Source organism: Crinia signifera, chromosome 12, assembly GCF_055691185.1.
Source record: "Crinia signifera chromosome 12, ASM5569118v1, whole genome shotgun sequence".
NCBI classification, from domain to species: Eukaryota; Metazoa; Chordata; class Amphibia; order Anura; family Myobatrachidae; genus Crinia; species Crinia signifera.
In genome coordinates, this window is record NC_139228.1 from 68955215 (window position 1) to 68974607 (window position 19393).

General features: G+C 45.7%; 1 protein-coding gene across 6 annotated transcripts in view; it reads left to right on the top strand.

The window, feature by feature from the left end:
• Positions 1–19393, top strand: part of FERMT2 (FERM domain containing kindlin 2) — a 54227-nt gene that overhangs the window by 23393 nt on the left and 11441 nt on the right. For 4 of the 6 annotated variants that reach the window (XM_083166614.1, XM_083166617.1, XM_083166615.1 and 1 more), the window contains exons 4-11: positions 7776–7910; positions 8744–8776; positions 9002–9227; positions 9311–9413; positions 10515–10622; positions 15271–15405; positions 15585–15634; positions 18169–18293. In XM_083166614.1, coding sequence (XP_083022740.1) covers positions 7776–7910; positions 8744–8776; positions 9002–9227; positions 9311–9413; positions 10515–10622; positions 15271–15405; positions 15585–15634; positions 18169–18293 — 915 coding nt within the window. The remainder of the gene's footprint in view (positions 1–7775; positions 7911–8743; positions 8777–9001; positions 9228–9310; positions 9414–10514; positions 10623–15270; positions 15406–15584; positions 15635–18168; positions 18294–19393) is intronic. The other 2 variants (XM_083166618.1, XM_083166619.1) reach the window with 1 other exon arrangement.

The following is a 19393-nucleotide window of genomic DNA, read 5'->3' on the forward strand; positions in this document are numbered from 1 at the left end:
GTACACCCCGAATTCAGCACACGGGGCCCCACCATTGTGTAAGTAGCCTTCTTCTAAAAACGGTCCCTGATGCAAACCATCTGTTCCACTGTACTTCTACCAGTGTCGCCTAAAATGAGGATTTTGTCCAACATGATTTCACAATAGTTTCAACATTGCCTCTATAACGAGCGAGCCCGGCCGCTCCTGGTTGCACAACATCAGTCTCCTATTGGTAGAATACTGGAGCCTGCGGAGAAGGAATTTAGAGGACAAAAGTGATCGGCCTTTTATCTGTCTGGGTTCTAAGTGGTTGTTGTCTCGCTACCTCTTCATTTGTGTTTCCAGAAATTTGTTTGAAATAAACATGAAAGGCTGTTTGCCTGACTGTCACCGTGGGTACCTGTAGGTGTCCTTCACGATGATACTTACAGAATATACAGCCCTAATGGGCTGGAATTTAATCTGCTCCATAATTCAGACATGTGAAGGTGTTCTCCTGTGCGGATTTCAGGTGCTGCATGTTTGGTTGGTTTTGGTGATTCATTTTTTACAGGAGAGCAAAACCACTAAGTGCATTCAAAGCCCCGCACCGAGGTCCAAATCTGACGCCTGCCTTCTGCTCGTTTCATTTGGAGTCAGGCAGAAATGGTCTGTATCATACATAAAGGTCTACGTTTGAGCAACGATGACCCCTTTCGCTGGTGTGCCTACTGGTCAGGTATTCTCACCAATTCTGGCTATTTAACAAGTGGGGGTAAGCATGGACCAATCCGATTATCCAGCAAACCATCTGATTTCACTGGTTTCCCCCCTATCCCCATAGACTGCTATGAGGACTTCAAAGTAGATCTAATTTAGGAAAGTTTCCGGGGGATTGTGAGAAGAGCACTAACTTGTTGCGGTCACTGGCAAAAACCCTGAGATGAGACCTCAACCTTCACCCCTCCCCGGCCTGCACTGGGAAAACTATGCCTTGCACCCTGTTGCGGAGAATTGGGGGGAATTCAGACCTGATTGCGAGAAATTACCGATAGACTGCGCATGCGTACTGCCCACCGTACGCATGAGCGAGGTCGTCCTGCAACTTTTTTATTTTTTTTATTTATTGCTGTCTGGACGCCTGAGAAACGTTGGGAGTGTCAGGGAAAACGCAGGCGTGGCCAGGTATTTTATTGGAGGGTGTTATGTCAGCGCCAGGCCGGATATGCCTGTTTACATCGCTGCGGCTGAGTAAGTCTCTGGCTACTCTGACCCTGCGATGACGACTGGTGCACAGTGGGAAAAATAATTCGCTGGTGAGCATCTTACGAAGGCTTTGGACTTATTCGCACGGCTGTTTTTAATAATATAGCTAACATCGAGAGATAAAGCGACCGTCCTGCAGAGTCTTATTTACGGCTTCCCGCAACGTTTTATTGATCTAGTTAGTGTTCCGGGCGCAGTGATTACTCCGTGCCAGTTTGTATCCAGCTTTGCCGCCCTCAATTGATTTTTGTTTATGGCTTTTGCAATAGATCTGAAATGGCATCGGCTTTGTATCTCTATAAAACCCTTGATTGATGTCGCTGCGCTCGTTTAGCGGAGAAATGGAGGGTGACGTGCAGGTAAAATCATTCACTGTTACCCTCGCGCTACCTCCAAGCCTGTATTGATTAAGACTCGGGGGTCATAATTTTTAATCTACTAAGAAAAGGGGGCGGCGATGGTCAATCCCTGTGAAAGCTCCTGAGTGACTTCATTATAATCTGTCTCTTGTTCAGATCAATGTCCGCTGAAGGGTCTGCATTTAATGAGCTGGTATCAATATAGCTAATTGTGTAGGACTGTAGTGCGGATCCTGAGCAGCATAGGGGTGGCTTTGTTCTCCCTCCTCTTGGTGAGAGCCGTAAGAATGTAAATGCCAGACAGACGGCGATTTGTTAATAACAATATCTACTCTATTATGTGACCTTTTCGCTGTCTCTGGAACAATCGCTCAGTAACACTTTCATCTTGGGCTCCTTTCCCGACTCGAATTGTCTGCGGTCCGCCCATGCGATCATGCAGGCTGTCCAGGGACGAAAGTCTTCCCGTTGCGTTCGATCTAGGTATCTCCGTCACCAGCGGTTTCCAGGGACTGCTCCGAATTACTGCTACGCAACAAAACTGCTCCTCTTCAATTTTTGCGGTTTTATTATTTTGCGGTCATACTGTGTGTTGTCGTTGGGAAGCGACGCCATGACCGTATTCCGCGTCATGTTCTAGCGTTTCCGTTCTAATGGGCTTTTAAAATGTTGGTGTATTTGACAACTGGTGCCGAGTAAGAAGTTGCTGTAACCAGTCAGATTCAACTGTTTTTTGGTACAAACCAAAAATAAAATAGGCCTGACTGGTGTAAGTGGCCGCCCCTGTACTGGTAACCACTTATTATAAAGTGTAGACTGGCATAGGATATTTTTGCAAGAGGGTACCGCCCGAGAAGGGACTTCTCCTATGCCCCAGATGCGGGTCACACTTACATTCGGGCACCACATTCGGCAGTAACTAAGGATTGTATCCAGAGATAATGGGAACATCAGTACATTTATGTATCCCAGCGAGGAGCTAGGTCCCGGGTGTATTCTCCAGTTACTTGCCGTAAGGCTGGATGCTTTTGTGATCCATTACATCTGTTTATATTGCCTGCGTGTTTCCAGACAGTAGCATCCCAGAGGAATACCTTCCCTTTTCAACCTAATTACCCAGCTGTAAAAGCTCCATACTAAGCCCTAGCCAAGGGGGGACCTGGATTTAGTCCTCCGTAGGCCTGTTTTCTGATCGGCAGAGATGTTTGCTAGGAGCTGGCTTGTTTACAGAACTAATTGATCTACAGATCCGCAATTTTAACAATCCAGTGTGTGGTGGGGGATGGCGTCCTTGCATTAGTCCATTTTTAAATTGTAATGGAAGCTAATTATCGCCTTAAGCAAAGTGTATCTGTAACATCAACCCTCTTATCTTAGGTCAGTAGGAAATAAAGAAAATACAGTGCAATGTGGTCCAATGGTCTCCTAGTGAAAATGGCAAATTGAACCGTTTTCCATATGGAAAAGACCAGTGCCCACGCAGCAGAAGTACCCAGGGCCTCACCTCCCCAGACGGCCCGCATCTGGAATGGAGGCTGTTGCTAAGCTTTACCAAGCTTACCTACCGCTAATGTGACATGTCTTGCTATATGGGCAAGATCAGTGCATCGAATGGTCGCTGCCCGGCAGATGGAACAACGCACCGGCGGAGACCTCTCCCTGTATGTTCTCTGCCCTGTATGTTCTCTGCCCAATCTCTTTGGTATGAGCCATTCATGGAATCTTAGACATCCTTTTATTGTGGCATAGAGGCGGCTTGTAGAGTATAAGCTGATTAATCTGCACCAAGAAGTTGCTGGCACAATAAATTACACATCGTTTGACACCATTTTTTGGCTTTAAGGAGTCTTTGACATGAGCGTTTTTGTTTTGTAAATGATCAGGACTTGGAGCCAGGTGCAGAGTATCCCGTGTACGAGCAAAGGCTCAAACTGAGGAATTGGGGGCAATACCTGTATTAATCGTCCAGGAAGTTATAAAGTAGCATTTAAGGTCCTGGTAGAAAGAAGGTCGGCAAAGATTGATGCAAGCAATGTACCAACCTTATCAGGTCAGCGGCATCTAGATTGACAATCACGTGGTCCACCACTCTTGGTTGAAGGAGTCTAGTTAAATCTCCTAAAGATAGGCAACGGTGTCTAGATCGACCGGAATGAAAGTTGGGGCAAGCGTAAAGGGAACATGAACAACAGTCAAAAGGTCGAGTTGTTGGTGTGTGTGTGTGTGTGTTTTTTTTTTTTTTTTTTTTTTTTATATTTTTAGACTGACTTGATTCATACCTTACCATCTCAATGGGCATAGAGTTAGATGGACACCAAATAAGTGTCCAATGTCAGCAGATACCAAAAAAAACAAAAACTTGTGTCGACCTTGTAACTTTTATTCCTGATGATCTAGACTCTCTTTTGGTGTCTAACTAGACCCGTTCCACCGAGAGTGGTCGACCACATGATTGCCATTGATTCGCTATACCAGAACCGTATTACCGTGGAGGGAAGTGATTAGGGGCATTGCATCAAACCTTGGTGGGTCTGTGTATGCATCCCTTGGAGAGAGAAAGTACCAGCCAATCAGCTTGTGATAATTTTCAAACGCTGCCTGTAACATGGCGGCTAGTCTTCCTTTAGACTTTAACCATTTGTCAGTTACGCTGCTGGTGGGATGGGAGAGAACCACTGGTAGTATAGACCTAGAAGACATCTGTGTCCCTCCTACGGCCACACACACACTTGGGAGAGGTCTTGTCACTCTAGTGGGTGATGCGGCCTTTAAACCTCTGTCCCAGTACATAGTTAGCAGCTACACCCCCCTCCTACATCTGTTAATGGCTTCAAAGCCTGAAACCGGATACACTGTGGGCTTGTAAGCTGCTGCTGGGAAGGAGGGGTCCGGGTTCCCTTTATGGTGGCTGCTAATGAGCCTTGCCATTCAGCCTCTGCCTGAAGAACCAGTGTGTGTTGTAGTGTTTATACGTTGCTCTAGAGCCAAAATGAAGCACTTTCTGCGAATATGTTCACCCTCTGTCTGAAGGCAAGGATTGTTTTATCATTTAGGCTTTGGATGGTGCTTGCTGGACGGTCGATAGTCTAAAGGTCAACCATTATTGGTTGACATGAGTTTCACTTTTTTCATATTTGGATCTTTACTGTTCCAAAGTGGTACAACTTTATATCTAGACCCCTGTGTTTAATAAGCAAAGTGCGGGGACCTATAAATATTTTAGTATATCCTGCATGGGAGCTTTCATGCATGAAGAGACATCCCATTGAGTGGACATCTGTCTTCATAGAGATTTCAGTTGGCCAAGTGGTTCTTAATGACCGTCACATTCTATGTTTAAATAGTAACCTGTGAGGGGAAATTCAATTTCCGCAGGGTGTTGGCTCCCGGAGGTTTTCTTATTCCCTTGGTAAGCACCCACAGCTATGCATTTACTGCCTGCGATGTTCTAAGAATGGCCACCAGATATGCGATCCTTTCGATATGCCCAGCGACTTGTGATGTCACTCTGCTGAAATCCTATAGTGCGGTCAGCCGTGAACACATACAGATGTATATGTATCGATTTTTTTTAGATCTGCATGGGCCGTGCTGCAAGGAGAACCTGATCTAGGTTTGTGAGTTCTATCATTTGGTGCTATCACCAGTACACACGTGGACAGGTGCGCTCCATAATGTCAGCTGTAGGAATGACCACTCCCTGGCTGCCCAGCATTCAACATTGTAAAGCCTCTGTTTAAACGTGCATAGTCTTACCTAATTGACCTATATCTCGCTACATTCCCCACATTTGAGATGGAGATGGAGGGGGCGATGAGCATTTTTAGTTTATCCCCTACATGACTGTTGGCTAATAAATGGAGCATGGTGATTAGATGCTGTCTAGTATCACAGTCTGTGCCCAACCATGGCGATCTCTGAAACCTGGGCTGTAGGGTGGCTTGCGGAAGGCGTGTTGGAAGAAGTAGACTTCGACTAAACTAACATTGACCCGCGTGCTACTACATGGTGACGGTCCATCTAGATCTGATTGGGCAGAATTTGGGTGACCAGTGATATCCTGCAGGGCAAGGTGTGAGAACTTTAATGTCCTAGGACTACGGGTGACTTCTAACCTAATCTTATCCTGAGTTTGGCCGCTCTGTGCCTGTGCCATTAGATGGGTGTGGATTGTATTGTCGACCCGACTTAGGTTGACAAATGCGTTAGGTCGACACTGGTTTTTGACCTGAATGTCGACATGGATACAGTTGGAAGTCAACCGCAGCCACTTGTTTCGCTCGCAATGCTTGGGCACGGTGCCTCGCTGCGCTCGGCACACTATTTTATTCTCCCACCATGCCCTAGTGGATGGTAGGGCATGAAATACCGCCTGTCGGCTCAAACAGTGAAAACACCCATGTCGATCTAACGCATTTGTCGACCTAAGGACTGTCGCCCTAAGTCGGACTGACCCAGCTATTGCAATGTGCGTATTTTATCAGAACCACAATAATATGTGGTTTCCTAATCTGTTGTCCCGTTCTTTTTGCTGCATCTTCTTTATCGGTTGACCAACGCGAACCTTAAGCACCGATTTTTATTCCGGTCTTCCATGTTGTGTATCACTGGTCCCCGGACAGTGAGTTTAGGGATTCTATGAATATTTCTGTTTCCTAGCACTTTTTTTTTTTTTTTTTTTTAAATAAACCAAGAAAGTCCTCGGAATGGAAATGGTTGGCAGCATGTACTTATTAAACCCTAGGGAAGTGTGGGTACTGAATGTTCCATGGATTGTGTATAGCATTGCACAATGTACGCAGCAGCAGTGGTGGTCCTGTGTGACACTGCACACTCAACATACACAGCTGCAAACCACACACAACCTGTAATTGGGGAATAGCACCTTTCTTCTCATTTATGTACAAGTGAACCTGACACCGGACAGAGCTGGTGTGTGTTTAACCCTTCTGTGCGTGGCTGAATATACTCCCCATAGAAGGTATCCAGGTACAGGTCATTTAGTGGACACTGGCACTTCCTGATTTAGGTTTAACCCTGGATACTACAGATTTAGGGGTCATTCTTATTCCCTGCAATGTTTTCAGTGGTGCGAGTAAGTGTTGCAAAGACTCACACTCTTGTTCGCAGCACCACAGGGATGTGTGCCCGACTCTGCTGGTAGGGCACTAAAGGGGATGCGATATCGGGTGCTGTTGACGGCACTTACACACCATGGTGACGGCACCTCGCTTCTTGCGTTGCATTGACTCCATCGTGTCCAGGAAAAGTGCCTTGGACACCTTCATACCAGACCAAGAAATAAAGCGAACAGCTTTCATTTTTATTAGGCCGCTGAAAAGGCCGTTCCCAATAAGATTGGTACTAAATACACCATACTATGCAGGTGATTTGCCTACGCTGGTATATTATGGAGATGTGTTGTCAGAGCTGGTTGCATGTAACACTTTGTGGGGCCCCCCTGTGATATTGCATGGGGGCCACATTCCCTCCAGTGCTGAGATGTATACAGATTTCAGTGAAATCTGCCAGTGATTCCCAAACTCTGTCCTCCTGCCACTGAACAATGGCAAAGGGGTCTTAAGGTGCCCACACACTAGAATGATCTGCGATCTTAAGATGTGCGCATAAATTAGCCTTCAAATCTTTGGTCCGGCCTGGACCAAAGATTTCAGGCCAGCGCACATCTTTACCAAAGATTTTTCTTAAGATCCCGTGTGCGTTCCTATGGATCTTTTGTTAAATCTTCTGAACTTTTGTGCAGCACGTAAGATCAGAAGATTCAGCTAAAGATCCACGGGAGCGCGCATCGGACCGATATCGGCCGATTTTCGACCGATTATCTGTAAATATCGGCCGATTTATCGAAAATCGGACAATCGGCCAAAAAATCGTTCTAGTGTGTGGGCACCTTTAGTGGTCTACTAGCCAGGGACCGGGGGCTTGCTTAAACATTTTTGTAGCCGGTTTTAGTCCTCCTTCTCTTCTAGGCTTGTTGGATGCCATTGATAAAAATACTGTCGGTTGGGAGATTGCGAGCAGGACCCTCTTACCTCTGTCTGCCTGTCATACTCAGTCTTTTGTTATCACTCTTAGATTTTTGGAAAGCGTAACAAAATATGCTGGCGTTATATAACTATTTATGTACGAGAAATCCGGTATTAACAATCGCTCTCTTTTCATCATTAGATATTAGACATCCAGAAGAACTCTCGCTGCTCCGGAAACCGAGAGACCCATCAAAGAAGAAAAAGAAGAAGATTGATGAACTGGCAGAGGAAAACATTCTTGAACTCGAGGGCCCATTATTGACGCCGGGGTCGGGTTAGTATAGGGCCCAGAACCAGTGTTCATATTGCTGCCTCGCCATTTTTACCAGCGTCTCAGATTGAGATTTGTCTGTTTCCTGTATTAGAGATATCTGTGCCTTGATCTGGCAGCCGCCCTGTGTATGGGGACGGGGATGTTGGGCAGTGTCAGCCGCCTTATGTATGGGGGGGTGGGCAAGGGCGTAACTAACATAGCTGCAAGGGGTGCAGCTGCTATTGGGCTCAAAGGGGAAGGGGGCCCATCTTTACTGTCTAATGTTTTACATACATTTATCACAGTTGCTAAATAGGGGGCCCTTAAAAACCTTTGCTATGGGGCCTATGAATATCTAGTTATGCCCCTGGGGGGCGGGAGCATTGGGCACAGTGGCAGCCACCCGCGTGTATGAGGGGTGGGGACTTTTGGCACAGTGGCGGGCTCCTGCGTGTAAGGGGCCACCAGGACGTTGGGTACAGTAGCAGGCTCCCGTGTGTACGGGGGCGGGGACATTGGGCACAGTGGTAGCCACCAGTGTGTGTATGGGGACATTGGGCACAGTGGCAGCTGCCGCGTGTATGGGGGCTGGGCATTGGGCACCAGTCATTTCTTTTATATACACTAATCCTTTCCTGTTGCGCACTGTATTGGTTATGTATGGAAATGGTTATAATTTGACACCGGTTCCCACGCACCATTGGCTGCAGGTTTCCTTTTTATAAGCACTTTCATTTGGGAGCCGATTTGTGCTGCGGATCTGACCTGTCTGGAGAGCTCTCTTCCTTCTCCTCTTCTTCACTGTCTCTTTCTGTCTTATTTCCCTTCTTTTTTTTCCCCTCTGGTTTCTCTAGGCACTGATGTTCTATACATTGGTCCTGTGAAAGGTGAGTTCAGGCTCCTCCCTCTGCGCTTTTGTGTCGCTGTTCTGTCCTCGCTCTTGTGTTTTTCCACTCTTTTTGTAATACCATTTGTGGCCTCCGTAGCATGTGGGGAATGTAATGTACGTTAGTTTTTTTTGTGTGTTTTTTTTTTTTTTTTTTTTTTTTTCTTAAGCTTAACCCTGCTGTGAACGATATTAAAGCACCCCAAACTGTTTTTTGCCCCATCAGGAAGTATATACTCCAGCCCAGGCCTGTACAGTAAGACCATGACCCCTACATATGATTCCCGTGACGGTAGCCCCCTCTCACCTACGTCGGCCTGGTTTGGTGACAGTGCCTTATCGGAGGGTAATCCTGGAATTCTTGCCGTCAGCCAACCAATCACCTCTCCAGATGTTATCGCCAAAATGTACAAGCCTCAATCCCTTCTTGACAAAGCCAAAATAAATCAGGGGTAAGCCACCTGGTTCCCCCCCCCCCCCCCTCATTCCGAGACACTGGAAGTTATGGTGATTTTTACGATTTGTGTTCTTGCAGGTGGATGGATTCCTCTCGGTCTCTCATGGAACAAGAGGTGAAGGAGAATGAAGCCTTACTACTTAGATTTAAATACTACAGCTTCTTTGATTTGAATCCGAAGGTAACTTGGCGCTTTTCTCCCCTAGTACTTGCAGAGGGATATTCTGGAATAAAGGATGTCCCGTCTGTCTACTTTTGTGGCCAGGTGCTCCTTAGCCTCGTATCTACCTGCACAGGTGAAACAAGTGAGCGTCTAGCTACCAATGCATCTGCTGTTTTCCGTTAGCGGTCTGTTTTCTATGCTGCCATCCGGATCACCTCATCCTAACCTTTGTTGACTTTCCACAGACAACTATTGGTCCTGACGTTTTACACCTCTAAATAATATAAACTTAGAATTGCCTTCTGGGCAGGCACAACTTTGTACCCTATAGATGCACTTAGTCATTACTCTGTAGGTTCGCTCTGAGTGTCACCTCCAATACCACAGAGGTCCCCGGTCTGAGTCACTTCTGACATCTGTCTTAAAGGTTACCATCCAACTTCCCAAAAGAAGTGAAGATAGTTTGAACTAAGAATAGACCAATGACACTCGGGCAGGGATGGGCAGTAAGCTGCCCTCCAGCTGGTGTGGGACTACACATCCCAGCATGCCCTGCTTCAGTTCTGCGGTCAGGCCATGCTAAAGCTGTGGAAGAGATTTGTAGTTTATCAGTCACTGGAGGGCCACTTATTGTCCATCCCTGCCAGTCATTTGGCTGGAAATAAATAACTCTGGCATGAATGTCGGCAGCCATATGGCAACACAGGCAAGTAAGGATATCTTGAAATTCTATTGTCAAATTTATTATTAACATTGTGGATGTCAACAAAGTAACAGGTCAACATCCTAAAAAGATTTAGACCATGTTGCCATTACTCTGCCAACATGCCGAATGCAGACGTAAAATTCCACACCCGACTGTAGTGGTGCAGCCACCTGCTAAGTAACGTAGACCGCGGAAACCTCCTCCAGGAAAAGTGGTGACGTTCCAAAAATAAAATATTACTTTGGAAGCCGTTTTGGGTGGTCCCCCTGCTGTGACTATACTTAGTTCTGTGACTTTGCAGGTCAAAGGTCATGTATAATGTTTGGGGGTCAGAGGTCGTGCATTGGTGTTCGCTCATATGACCTACACAGCAATATCTGTTTGACCGGTTCTTGTGTATTGATGTGTTGTAGTATGACGCCATCCGGATCAACCAGCTCTTTGAACAAGCAAAATGGTCCATCCTTCTGGAGGAGATCGAGTGCACGGAAGAAGAGATGATGATGTTCGCTGCCCTGCAGGTAAGCGTGAGGAAGCTGCCACCTGTAGAGAGACTCGGTTGCGCAGACGTCTTTTTGTGACTTTTTTTTGTTTTCTCCTGTTAAGTCTTAGTTTAAAAAAAAAAAAAAACAGTGCAATTATGATGCACAAGCAGCTTCTGCTTATTAAAATGATATGCCTTGTGTACAAAATGGACTCTTACAATTTTTTTTATTTTTTTTTACTGGAAAACACTTTTTCCATATTTTGTATGCAGATACAGCCACACACTGAATATAGAAATGCCACACATCCGTTTAATCAGCAGCAGTTGCTTGTGTGTCCAATTCACTCCATTTGCAAATTAGACGCAATTTTTAAAGTAAAGGTTGCAAAAAGACTCTCTGCGCTACAGTCACGCCTCTATCCCTCTTTTCTCTCCTTCTGAACGGCAGTTCTGAGGCCGCTGCAAGATATTTCAGTGTTGCTAAATGTTCTTTTGTCTGCTGGGACATTCTCCCCACCTCCTCCCTATCTGTGTACAGGGGGTCAGTGAACTGTTCCTGGCAGGCAGTCTTCAGCACATCTGAGAGCAATCCTTGGGATTGGGATATTTCCGGCAGCTTTGCTGACACGCGCAGGCTCTAAATACTGCACAGCACTGACTACAATCAGTATTTTGTATGCATTTCTATTTGTACAGCAGTTTTTTTTTTTGTTTTTTTTTATTGTACTGCCTGAGTGACCATGGCTCACACTGCTGCTAGCTGGATTAACTGTTCGAGTAGGAAATGTTCTGATGTAAAGTTTTCAGACTGTGGTCACGTGTCTGGAACCAAAGTGCTTAAAGATGTGAGGACATGCTGATGGTTCGGGTGATCTCTGCTGTTGTGCTTACAATATATCATGTATATGTCAGACAGAGCTGCTGGTAAACTATTCATACAGGTCTTCCCCCACACTAACCTGCACTGTGGTGCATGGAAAGAGGGCGGAGCCTTCTGACTCACAGTAGGAGTGACCAGCTGGCAGAATTGTGCCGTATTTTATAAATCCTTTCCCACAGAGTTGTGTTTTTGTTTTGTTTTTAGTGGGGGGGGGGGGGGTGTGTCTTATTGTAATGTACTGGTGTCTTATCCAGATATCTGACCGCATTATGTGTAGGTCAGCATTTACAAAAGGTTGACATATTAATTTAAGGTCCCCTTTTATCATTTAAGGTGTGTTTGTGTGTGTGTATACAATTTTTGTGGTGCGCTGTTTATTTTCTTATTTAAAAGGGATTTTATTTCTGTCTAAAAGACCACTTCAATGTGTAAATGAGATCAGCATGGTGTCGGCAGTTTTGGGTTCCCTGACCATTGCGGAGGCGATGGAGAACATTAGGAGTAAAACGTCTTCTTTCCGTTTTGCAACACATCGAGAAACTCTCATTTGAGGTTTTTAAAGAGTCCAGATGGTGACGACCAGTTTGTTAAACATTTTTAATTCTGCGAATCCAATATCGTCCCTCTCTCAGAGAAAAAAAAAACAAGTAAAACTGTACAAGCCGCAATGAGCGCGTCTTTCAGTGGAGCCTGTGGCTCGGACATCTGATCTGGGAAAGTGCCTGCGTTTCCTGTTGTCTTTGTGTGTGTGAAACGGGATCTGTTTTTCTAGCACAGCTGTTGGAACAGTTAAGTTGCCTTCACTATTTTTAAAAAGGCTGCGTGGGAGGGTGGAGTGGTTTCCTTGCGAGCGCATGCCTATGCCTCTTGGCCCCTTAATTCCGTGAAACGAGCAACCGACTGCAGGCCCACGTCCTATAAGGATTCTTCCGCCCCCAACCATTGCATGACTGCCCGTGTTAGTGCGTGAGGTGACTAATCCCAGGAGATGGTTTGGGTCTGGTCTGCTCAGTAGTAACTGATGAATCAGACTCTGCTCCTATGTCAGAATATTCCTAGCATCCCATGGCGTCTGGTAATGTCAGCCGGCTACTCGCGGTAATGCTATAGGGCTCACTCTGCCGATTCACAGGGTTTCAATAAAGCTCTCTGCTGTGAGTAACCTGATCGCTCATATAGCGTGTAATCTGCCAGCGCAGTGTTCCCAAACTGGGCTAGGCGGGGGAAGCAGGGGTGCATCAGTGCAGCGTGAGTGTCTTGTATTGGAAAGGAATAAAGCGTTACCAGGTGGGGTCAGAAAGGATCTATTGCACATTTACAGGCCTAGGAGATTACTTTGTATACGTTCACTGACGTCCGGCGGAACTTGGCCGCGTTGTGCAGCCAGATGGGGTGCGTCCATCAAGAGGTGGGAAATATAAGAATTCTAAGCGACCCGCTGTGCCTTGACTAATGGTAAGGTTATGGATCTGCAAATGTGCTGCGAGATCTCTGGCACAGCGAAACCGTCGCAGTAATCCAGACTGAGTGCTGGAGAAAGAGATTGCCCCCTCCCCAGTTTCACCATGAAGAGCATGTGTTGCCTAGGAGTAATTCATACTGGAATACTGTAGCATTGTGTGTGTTTGTTAAAATACACTTAAGACAGTTCCAGAAAGCCCATTTCATTTAAGTATATCCATCTGTGAGTGGAGCAATGAGCTGTAACTGACTATCTTTATAAAAAAAAAAGTAAAACAAAAAAAAAGCACCAGCTGCCTATTTAATGCTGCTGTTTACGACAGCATTGAAGGTGGAATTCGACAAAACAGATCCGACTTTAAAACCAGGTCCGAAAACACACACACACACACGTGTGGAAACTGAAGCGCCTCATCTCCCCCTGATTCATGGTTTTTTTTTAATCCGCCTTATGGGGTGGCCATAAAGAATTCAAGGGGCGATTAAATTGTTTATGCGGGACATTATACACATATAAAGTGATGGAGGATTGGGGGGACACCATTCAGATGTTATGTTTTTAAATAAGAGATGTTTGGTTTTATCCGGATTTACTCGGTTCTCAAAGCAGGATCTTATTGGCTAGCCAACATATGTGACAGCCAATAAGATCCCGCTTTGAGAACAGAGTTAAACTACCTGCACCTCTTTAGTTTACATGTGCTTATAGTGCCCAAACAGGCCAGGCTTAGCAGCATAAAGTCATGAAACAAGTCTTAAGTAATACCCCTTTTACACCAAAATCCCTGGTTGGACCCTGGTCTTTTAACACGGGAGTTTCCAGGGTTGGACCCAGCTTCATACCCCATTTACACAGCGCTGTGACCCAGGTCTGCGCCTTACACTGAACCTGGGTCAGCACTGCTTCTCCCTATGGATGACATTAAAAATGTCCATTTTAGGACTGATAAACTGCCATCCAACCTTCCCTCAATGAATTAAAATAAAAATTAAAAGGCATGACTAGTTAGCATTGCAAAATGTTGGTTTGTTTATCTTGTAAAATATTTTTCAAAAAGTTATATTCAATGCTCAAGGATATATAGCAGTATGAAACTGCAGCATCACCCATGTGCTCTCCACAGCCCCTTCGCCTGCAGCAGCAGACTGAATCTCTGAAAAATAATATAAATGATACTGCATCCAATTATGATTTCTGTGTGCACTGCCCGTATCCTTCCTGACTGCTGTCTTTTGCCACTGCAGCGCACTATGGAAAGGCGTCCAGCACTTCTGGTATCCTTTCAGCACTACCCGGACGTCCCAACCTGCGTTGGGATCATTTACACTGCCCACGACCCAGGTCCAACCAGTGTTCAACCCTGGTCAGGACCTGGGTAGGAGACCAGTGTTACTGGACCTGGGTTGGCCCCTTTTACACCAACGCTGACTTGGGTCTGACCTGGGTCCAACCTGGGTTATTCCTTGGTGTAAAAGGGGTATTAATGGATGCAACACCTATAGGGTTCTTTAACAAGTCACTTCTGCTCGCCAGCTATTGGAGACTGCAATTATTTGCGCCCAAACCTAGCAACAATCTGAATGCACCGGATGTAGAAATATTCAGATTCCCCTCCAAGTTTGATTACAGTATGTGCGGCCTTGTGGCTGATTGTATAACAATATAATTAGCAGAAAGTGATTGTTACTTAAAATTAACTAAAAATAAGGTTTTATTTTCAATCCGGTTTATTATTCGCACCCAAAAGGGCCAAACTAGATCGGTCAAGGGGTTCTTATGCGCCATCAATTCTAACGTTTCTGTGTGACCAAGGGAAACAAGATTACTTACCAGCTTAGAGGTCTCCATCTTGTCTGCTGGAACTTTTCACTATGGAAGTTGATCTAACAATCCTCCCGTCACCTGACTTGTACAGAAAAAAATCCTGCTCATGCCGGGCTTACTAATGTGCCAAACTTGGTTCAAGCGCACGTGATGTTCAGGACAATCTCTGTGTGGTGTACGAAACCCATTACAGATATAGAAAGGTTTGCTCCCGCAGGAACAGACCTGGCTGTAATAGAAATCGACTTCACTTTATACAAGACCAACAGATGTGTCTTCAGGCATTTAGTCTCCGTATGTCATGCAGAGCAAGAGGCCTGGCATGAGTCAGATGCCAGGTCATATGCGGACGCCTGATGCAATTTTTTTTTTGGGGGGGGGGGGGGGGCAAGCTTATTTTGCGACTGGGATGCACAAGGAGACTGCGGAGTAATGTGATACATGACACTTGTATATTTTGAGACTAGGGCCCAGTTAACACGTAAATACTGAAATATGGGTTTTCCTTTGTTTCAGTACCATATAAACAAGCTATCCATGATGTCATCGGAGAATCATTATAACAACAGCGATAAAGAGGTCGATGAGGTGGACGCTGCATTGTCAGATCTGGAGATCACCCTGGAAGGAGGGAAAACTTCAACCATTTTAGTAAGATTCCTTTTACATATGACACCCAGCCGGAACCGTTTTTCTTGTGTTTCTTTCTTTCTTCCTTTTTTTTGTTTCACAAATGTATAGTTAGCAGAGGGGTATTAACACCGCCACCATGAAGACTTTATATCCAAGACATCACCATTCCATAAATATTATTGTTTTGTCCTGTGTAGGGCGACATTACCTCCATCCCCGAACTTACAGACAACTTAAAGATCTTCAAGTAAGTATGTAGGGCTTTCTTAATAATGACTTTGTGTGTGTGTGTGTGTGTGTGTGTGTGTGTTCACCCAGCGTCTACACGCATTGGGCCTGATTTCTGGGTGGTTTTCATAAGCAAACTCCTTCTTTAATGGACAAAACCATGCTGGGCTGCGGGTGGGGCAGATGTAACATGTGCAGAGTTAGATTTAGGTGAGTTATTTTGTTTCTGTGCAGGGTAAATACTGGCTGCTTTATTCTTACACTGCAATTTAGATTTCAGTTACAACACCCCCCACCCAAATGTAACTCTCTGCCCCACCTGCAGTGCAGCATGGTTTTGTCCATTAAAGGAGGAGTTTGCTTTTGCAAGCCAACCAGAATCCCTCCCATAGTGTGTGTGTGTGTGTGTGTGTGTGTGTGTGTGTGTGTGTGTGTGTGGTTCTTTCTAATGAATGCAGCTATGCACAATTGAGCCTTTCACCTTGCACTGTTGGAGCCATGGTTTTGATTCCAACCAGCACCTTTTTTTTTGTGTAGAGTTTGTACGTTCTCCATGTTTTCACATGCAATTAGTCCCTCTGCCCCAGTCTCCCCTCCAACAACCAGTAAGTTTTTCGCTGGTAATTGGCTTCAGACAAAATTGACCTCTAGCATGTGAGGTCTGGTAGGGGTCTGGGCTACACGCTCCAGTGGTGCAGGGACTGATGTGAGCGATATGCAGTGTACACCGCTATGTAATATGGTATCGCTACAGTAACACCGTAGTAGGATAATAAATCCACTGGAAGCCGAACTATAATCACTGAATGTTGGTTTTAGGTGACAAAACAACGGTCTCATTATGTGCAAATGATGCTTCCCCAATTCCTATAGTGAACACAATGGGTAATCTGTTAGATTAGTGTTCCGTTAACACTGGGCATTTTGTCAAGGGGTTTATGGGGTTTTCAGGTGTTCTCTGATGAATCCTTCGAATGCGGAGAAGATTTGGAGCTGGGCAATGGGAGCCACACACCTGTGTTGGCACCGTTCTTATAACCACCAACAGTTGGACCTTTGCCACGTACTTGTCTGTGCTTGGATTTACACCAGTTGGCTGAGGACGAGGCACATCACCAGTCACCACAAACACTCCCACGTGTTCTGTGCGGCAGCCAGGGGACACTGGAGACCCCAGGGCACAGGAAGCCACCACAAGCGACGAGGGGGGGGGTAACACAATCCGCTCTTCACTTCGTGATACACAGACGCTGCTTCCAAATGAAGCTGCTCTATTTATAGCACCATATTCAATAACTCCCAGATCCAATTGACGTTTGGAAAGGACCCAAAGGAGTCTGGGCGTGATGTGAACAAAGGCTCAGCTCGGAACACATGCCGTCTGCAGAGAGGGGGGAATCGCCTTGTAATTTAATGCAGGAATCCCTATTAAACCTCTTTGGTTTAGAGTCCTCGTTATGATTCTATCTGAGACCGTTTGATTCAGAGAAGCACAAAGTCCTGATAGGGGAGGTTGGTGGAAACTATGCTGCTTCTGCAATGGGGTCGATGCAACGCAGAGGTTATAGTTCACCACTTAGATGTAAGAGAAATGATCGCACCATTATCACCGCAGGCTGCTTGTTAATGTGGGTGGGATTCAGTTTGTAGTAATCCGCTTGTCGGACGGCCGCAGTTGGCTTTATGCTGATGGATCACATGATCTGTCTTGTAAACCGAAGTGGTCAAAACCCACGCAAGCACAGGGAGAACATACAAACTCCACACAGTTAGGGCCATGGTGGACTCTAACTAATGACACGATGTCAGTAATGCTAACGCTTACACCGTATGTGCTGCCCTTGTGTATTTGCGGTATGTTGGCATGTTGGGGTACACGTTGCCCATGTATGTAGGAGATAATACAAGTTATATGTATGGTGTAACAGCTGTGCATACACCCAAACATGCCTCATAGTCCTGTACTACCCCAGCTGATCTCTGGTCTACTACAAAATGTCGACATGAAAGGTGGACACATGAAAAGGTCAGCATGAGTGACAAACATTTAGACCTTTTCAATTATCTTTCATGTCGACAATTTGACTGTCAACCACTTATGCAATAGGTCGACCGTGTCAAAAGATGGACCTGTTTTGGGGTAGACCTATTGAATGTCTAATAATCCACAGCCCTCCCGGTCTCAGTAACGGCATAGTAGTACCATAGTATTGCCCACCTCATGTGGTCAGGGATCGGTCTTCCTTTTGACAGTACTATGGAGCAGGCGTTGATCTGCTGACTGACGACGCTCCATATGTAGATCCGTCATGCCGCCAGCTCGCTGTAAACAGATTTGTATTATTTCATGAAGCTTAAATTGGCCTATTCTATGTCTTTATGTACTGGTGTGTACGTGTGTGGTTCATACACCGGGTGACTATATGGCTAACTGGTTGGACTGGAGCACCCTGGTGCCCACAGGCCAGCACAGTCAGCCATGGATGTGGCTCTTTGCTGTGGTCCTACATTGTACACCAAGTGACCCCTGTCTCATTTGTTTTGGCATCCTAGACCCAAGAAACTGACTCTGAAGGGCTACAAGCAGTATTGGTGCACGTTCAAAGACACCTCCATCTCTTGCTACAAGAGCAAAGAGGAGGCCAACGGGACGCCAGCTCACCAGATGAACCTGAGGGGTGAGTGAAGCAATGGCAGAACGACAGCCAGACACAAACCTGTTTGTTCTATAATTGCATGTGATGAGGAGCAGAGCACCTTCGGCTATACTCCTTTTTTTTTTTTTCCTGTGTGGTTGTGTCCACGTTTGGAAGGTGGACCTTGCACTCCTTTATCACATGTATAGTGTTCATTCTAGCACCCGCCATCTTTGAAAACCCATGCAGTTCCTTATCCCTGCCTGGGGTGTCGCTGTCTGCTGTAGTGCTTCTGGGACAGTGTGGTCTGATCAGCACTGACATGCAAACCAGACCTGTGGTGTTTCTAGCACAGCATATAGGGCCTTATTTTGGTTCATTCTTTCTGACAAAATCCTTCTTAGATGGACAAAACCATGTGCACTGCAGGGGGGGCAGATGTAACATGTGCAGAGAGAATTAGATTTGGGTGAGTAATTTTGTTTCTGTGCAGGGAAAATACTGACTGCTTTATTTTTACACTGCAATATAGATCTCACTTTGAAGTAAAACCCCACCCAAATCTAATTCTCTCTGCACAAGTAACACCTGCCCCACCTGCAGTGCACATGGTTTTGCCCATCTAAGAAGGATTTTGTCAGAAAGAATGAACCAAAATAAGGCCCATAGTGACACCCCAGGCAGGGAACAGGAACTGCATGAGTTTTTAAAGCTAGCGGGTGTTAGAATGAACACTACATGTACACACATTTAGGGTTGTCTTGTATGTTTGTCAGTCCAGTTTAACCTAAATGTAAAAAAAAAAAAAAAAAATCCATGTGGGAGGAAACCAGAATACCCTTAGGGAAAACATGTAAACTCCAGATGTACATTTCAATGTAAATCAAACCCAAGACCTGTGAGCCAGCAAGCTGACCATTAAGTAACCGTGCTGCCCATAATTAGCAGCGTCCTCCCCCAGCCGTACAATTGCAAGACTACTCCTCTGAAATATTGTGGGGGTCAACTGTCCCCCCTCCGCAGCCACTCCACAAGGCGATCCGCCAAACCGGTGTTGATATGTGGTTGTGCTTGCTGTTTAAAGAACTGCAGCCTTGATGAGTAAACTGAGATCTAACAAGGTGCCTAGGGCGAGGAGATCA